The sequence below is a fragment of the Sinocyclocheilus rhinocerous genome, unplaced genomic scaffold (assembly GCF_001515625.1).
Source record: "Sinocyclocheilus rhinocerous isolate Xijiao unplaced genomic scaffold, SAMN03320098_v1.1 scaffold77, whole genome shotgun sequence".
Lineage (NCBI taxonomy): Eukaryota > Metazoa > Chordata > Actinopteri > Cypriniformes > Cyprinidae > Sinocyclocheilus > Sinocyclocheilus rhinocerous.
This window is the reverse complement of record NW_015635045.1, coordinates 1,627,200-1,633,199: the sequence shown is the minus strand read 5'-3', so window position 1 is coordinate 1,633,199 and position 6,000 is coordinate 1,627,200. Positions and strand designations below refer to the sequence as shown.

The window sequence follows — 6,000 nt, the reverse complement described above, 5'->3', positions numbered from 1 at the left end:
CTGCTGTCCAAAGTCGCGCGCAAATACATGTGTATTTGTGCAACGAGCACACCGTCGGAAAGGGTTTTCAGTGCCGCCGGGAATATTGTTACCCCCATGCGATCCTCCCTGAAACCACATAAGGTTAATATGTTGGTTTTCCTAGCGCAAAACAAGGACATGATAACCCAGGTCTAAATCACATTCGTTAACGATTAAATAATATTTCGTTTATTCTCTGTATTTTCACTTAGGCCAACACTTTGTTTTCATGTGATACTTTAGAATTCTTTCGTTTTTCAAATTGGAAAAATGATTTTCTTATTGCTTGTTTTCATTTGATACTTTAGAATTTTTTTTATTTCTTTTGTTTTTTAAATTGGAAAAGGCATGTTCTTATTGCTGTTTGGCATTTAACAATAAACAAAAATGTTTTAAAACGTGTCTCTGTCAGTTAAAAAGCAACAATATATGCTACATGATAACTCAACAATAGAGCTTTGTATGCAGTAAAATCAGGATAAATAAGGTTTGTAAAAAAAAAAAAAAAAAAAAAAAAAAAAAAAAGCGCGCTATTGAGCCACCCATAATAACCGCAAATAAACTTGAATTGAATTTTAATTTAATTTTTTACTTTATATAGATGACAGGGACACTGTACATTAATAAAACATTCCTGTAAATGTACCAGAATTAGCCAAAGGCTATTTTACATCCGTAGTCCCTGGACAAGATGTTACAAGTCACCCTAAAATAAAATGTCATTAAAAATACATACTAAAATTTTTTATAATTACATAGTTAAAATCATACAGTATTCTATTAAAAAAACAATGGGATCAAATAAAGACAATGCAAACAAGATACAATCAATAATAGGATAGCTAGCAAATATAAAATTCTAGTGTTAACAAATCTGAGTACTAATTAACCAATTCTTCAACTGAACCCTAAATAAAGCATATGTGTCTAGATCTCTGATAGTTGTCGGAATAGTATTCCATTCTCGTGCAGCTTTGACAGAAAAAGCAGACTGACTAAAATGACTTCGTCTAAGCGGTATGATACAGTCTCCTCTTAATGCACCTCTTGTAGAATGATAATCAGTTGTTCTAATACTAACTAACTGACTAAGAGGGGGAGAAGATAAACCATAAATAATTTTATATATCAAGCATACATTTGCATACTTAATCATGTTTTCCCAACTTAACAAATAATATTTTTTCAGTATTAGACAATGATGATAATGTACCGATTTCTTTTCGAAGACTCAAAGTGTACGTTTGTGTAAGGACACTAATGGTTTTAGAGTCACTGAACTCGCCTGAGACCAGGTGGTTAAACAGTAAGTCATGTGAGAAATAACCATAGAATACATATACATCTTAGCTGCCTCTAATGACATATAATCTCTAATAAACTTAAAATTATAGAGATTAAACTTAACCTGCTTACAAACCTTTTTAACTTGAGCTTTAAATGTAAGTTTAGAATCAATCAGTATACCCAGATATTTATATTGAGGCATTACCTGCAGCCTCACCCCTGACATGTAAACATCCGGCTATACATCAAGCATACATTTGCATACTTAATCATATTTTCCCAACTTAACAAATTATATTTTTTCAGTATTAGACAATGATGATAATGCACCGATTTCTTATCAAAGACTTTAAGTGTACGTTTGTATAAGGACTCTAATGGTTTTAGAGTCACTGAACTCGCCTGAGACCAGGTGGTTAAACAGTAAGTCATGTGAGAAATAACCATAGAATACATATACATCTTAGCTGCCTCTAATGACATATAATCTCTAATAAACCTAAAATTATAGAGATTAAACTTAACCTGCTTACAAACCTTTTTAACTTGAGCTTTAAATGTAAGTTTAGAATCAATCAGGATTCCCAGATATTTATATTGAGGCACTACCTGCAGCCTCACCCCTGACACGTAAACATCTGGCTCTTTAATAATACTGTTAGACTTAGAGAAAAACATACATACTGTCTGTATGTATGTTTTTTAATGTACTGTCAATTGAATTGACAATATGGTTCCTCCTTATTATTCAACATGGATCAATTCTTTAATGCACATGAGTACATGACACTGATGTACCTGAGAAAGAAATGAACGTACTGCACAGTCCTTCTTGGAAACCACGGAACTTTGTCTTCACTGCCCAACCTCTACTCTAAACTTTATATCTGCTAACTCTTCTTGAATTATGTTTATGTTATGTTTATGTCTGTCTGAAGCTCCATTTTGAATGTTCCTGGTGAGTCGACGTTGCGGAGGGATTTCCTGCGGCTGCAGCAGGAGAATAAGGAGCGCTCCGAGGCCTTAAAGAGACAGCAGGCGCAGCTCGCTGCTCAGCGCAGAGACCCTGAGGAGCACAAACGCCAGCTGCTGCATGACCGACAGAAGCGGATAGAGGAGCAGAAAGAACAGAGGCGTCGCTTGGAGGAGGTATTAGACTTAGACGTGCACATTAAAGTTACTGAACGTGATCTCTTTTCTAACAGGAAATGATATGGGAAGAGTGCCAATCATGTAAGGTGTCAGTATAAACATACTGGCCAAATTTTATTTTATTTATTTTTTGTAAAGATTATTGTGATAGTTAATCAGAAATTATGCTCACTTCCTTTCCTTCATCAACTCTTTCATTATAATGTAAATGAATAAATGACAAGGACTGTCGATCTCCAAAATGACTTTAATATAACTCCGACTGGATTCGTCTGAAAGAAGAAAGTCATATACACCTAGGATGCTTCGGGGGTGAGTAAAACACAGCATAATTTTCATTTTGCGGTGAACTAACCCTTTAAATCTTGATCTATTCATCACTTCCAGAAGTGTAACAGTCCCAGTCTTTATTTGCTTTCATAATGTTTAAAAAAGTGGCCAGTATATTCTTGAAAGGTGTTACAGTTACTGAATGACATGAGGATGAGTAAATAATGGCACAGTTTTCATTGTTTGGTGATCTAATCATTGAGGTATTGTAATTTTTATCTCCTGTCCTAGAATATTCCATGATGTTTTAAAAAACACATACTTCAGAGCCAGTTTTACAGCAGTGTTTGTTTGAACTGCTGAACATTTTTCTCTTATCTAGAGCTGCTCTCTGTTCATTAGAATGAACAGATGGAAGTATCTGTGGAATTTTGTGACATACATATAGGTAGATTTGAGAGAGACAAGCAAGTTAAATGAGTGAGAATTACTGTGCAAAGTCAAACTTTTAATTGAATTAGTTTGAGCGGTCATTGTCCCTGAATGTCTGTGAAAGTACACAATGGCTGATTAGCACTGCATTAGCTGAGTGAGACATGGGGTGAGGAATAGGCTACAGCACAAAGGAGTGTTTGTATTTGTTATGTACTAAGCATCATAAGCCATTATATTCATGTCTGCCTTTATACTCTAAGAGAGATTCTCAAAGTCAAGCCCCTTACAGCTAAGCTAATTAAATCAAGTCCATGTGGGATCAAGACATGTTTGCTGGGGGCTACAGAATACAGCACTAAATTAACTATATATAGTAGGATACAAAAATCTGAGACCACATTGAAAATATGAGAAAAGTAGCTTTAACTACTATGTACTTCAAAAATAAGTGCAATATACTTATTGTGTTCATATTGTATTGCAAAACACATGCTGCTATTGAGTTGGGATATGGGTTAGGGACAGGTTTGGTGGTATGGGTAGGTTTAAGGGTGGGTTAAGGTGTAAGGGAGGGGTCAGCAGTGTAACTATAAATGTAATTACAAAAAATAATTACAGATGTAATTACATGCAGGTATTTTTTTTTTTAAATAAGTACAATGAAAAAACATGTATTTACTGGATAAGTGCATTGTATCAAATTATTCATTTAAATGTAAGTACATAGTAGTTAAAGCTGCAGTCCGTAAGTTTTGCCTCTTTGTCGCCATCTCTTGTTTGAAAACCTGGAATTGCAGCTGTGTGCGGAATTATCTAGCTTGCGTGGGTTGTGAGTCGGCACGGCTGCAGCACGGATGAATCTAATGTTCTAATTCCTACCAGTACCACTCAAATTAGAAAACATTATTATAAGCTAACCGTTGTGAATCGGGCTAAAGTAAGGCGATAGTTTTGAACACTGCCAGGTTATGTACTTGCTCAAATATTGATTTCGGATCATTTTTAACCAAAAAAAAGTTACGGACTGCAGCTTTAAGGCTCCTTAATATAAAGTGGGACCATATTTTCTTTTAATAATACATTACCACAAAAAATTATTTGGGGAGTGTAGGAGTTTTTTTTGGGGTGTGTAGTAATACTTTTATTTATATGTATATGTTATTATATTATTTATAATTTTTTTATTGTATTAAATGCTGTTTTTAACTTTCTATTAGATTAATCCTTTAAAAATTTATTTTTAAAAAACATTAAGCAGCACAAGTAATTTTAACAACGATAATAAGAAATGTTTGAGCATCAAATCATCATATTAGTATTACATTTCTGCAGGATCATGTGACACTGAAGACTGGAGTAATGGCTTCTGAAAATTCAGCTTTGATATCAGGAATAAATTACATTTGAAAATATATTCAAGCATTTTCAGTTGTAATAATTTTTCACAATATTGCCGTTTTGACTTCTTTCAAAAATATTTAAAGGGTTAGTTGACCCAAAAATTAAAATTCTGTCATTAATTATTCACCCTCGTGTTGCTCCAAACCCATAAGACATTCGTTCATCTTTGAACACAATTTAAGATATTTTTGATTAAATATGGCGGCTCTCTGACCCTCCCATAGACAGCAAGGTAACTACGTGACGTCATCACGCTGGATCTGGGTCAGCACCGCCACACGCTTGCGTCATGGTACCGTCGTAAACGCACGTCCAAAGTGATGCGGTAGAGACAAAAATGTGAAATAAAGTCGTTATTTTTGTTTTCTTTGCGCAAAAAAGTATTCTCGTAGCTTCGTAACTTTAGAGTTCAACCACTGATGTTACACGGACTGCTTTGTTGATCATCTTGGTGCTTTTCTGGACCTTGAACGTGGTAGTTACCTTGCTGTCTATGGCAGGGTCAGAGAGCCTTCAGATTTCATCAAAAATATCTTAAATTGTGTTCGAAGATGAACGAAGGTCAGATGAACGAAGGTCTTACGGGTTTGGAACAATACGAGGGTGAGTAATTAATGACAGAATTTTCATTTTTGGGTGAACTAACCCTTTAATAATCTTACATACTCCAAACTTTTAAACGGTAATTAATAATAATAATAATAATAATACTTAGTATGTTTGTGTCATTGATCTTCCATTGAAGCACATTGAATCTTCTTTGGACCTTCTCAAATAATCTTTAGAGAACATGATTATCAAGTTTTACATAAACATGAGGAGTTAATTGTTAGTCTAATTATGTAATTTGTAATTTAAACAAATGTATTTAAAAAAAGCTTTTCACCAGTGGTCTCAGATTTTGTGTTGGGAATGCTAGAATTTAGGTTTGTTGTCCAAAGTTACACACTGTATAGGAACTTTTTTTATTCAGAAAATATATTAATGGACATTTTTTTAAAGAATTCTCCTGTGACGATTTTAAATTTTTTGTCATGCATTAAGCTGAAAGACTCTAAGTTACACACTGTATAGGAACTTTTTTTATTCAGAAAATATATTAATGGACATTTTTTTAAAGAATTCTCCTGTGACGATTTTAAATTTTTTGTCATGCATTAAGCTGAAAGACTCTATATAATTGTTCTTATTACTTTTGTTCTTGTTGTTATTTTTATTATATGTATGTTTTTGTATATTTGTACATATTTATTTATTTTATATATGTAATTTTCAAACAAAATTGTTATATAATTGTTTTGAAATTATATATAGGACTGAATTGTGAAATTTAAATGTTTCCTCTTGCCATGAATATAGCCACTGCTGCTGACATGGCGTTAAATCATAAATAAATAAATAACACACTGTATAGGCCATCCACCAGCACACAGC

General features: G+C 33.5%; 1 protein-coding gene and 1 long non-coding RNA gene across 11 annotated transcripts in view; one reads left to right on the top strand and one right to left on the bottom strand.

Moving 5' to 3' along the window:
• The window catches only part of LOC107746405 (uncharacterized), an 18,070-nt gene extending 12,986 nt beyond the window's left edge, over nt 1–5,084 (bottom strand). Inside the window, exon 1 of the long non-coding RNA XR_001640685.1 lies at nt 4,807–5,084. This is a non-coding gene — a long non-coding RNA (uncharacterized LOC107746405). The remainder of the gene's footprint in view (nt 1–4,806) is intronic.
• Nucleotides 1–6,000, top strand: part of mink1 (misshapen-like kinase 1) — a 51,437-nt gene that overhangs the window by 25,781 nt on the left and 19,656 nt on the right. For all 10 annotated transcript variants that reach the window (XM_016560622.1, XM_016560616.1, XM_016560617.1 and 7 more), the window contains exon 11: nt 2,247–2,457. In XM_016560622.1, the coding sequence (XP_016416108.1) occupies nt 2,247–2,457 (211 nt within the window). The remainder of the gene's footprint in view (nt 1–2,246; nt 2,458–6,000) is intronic.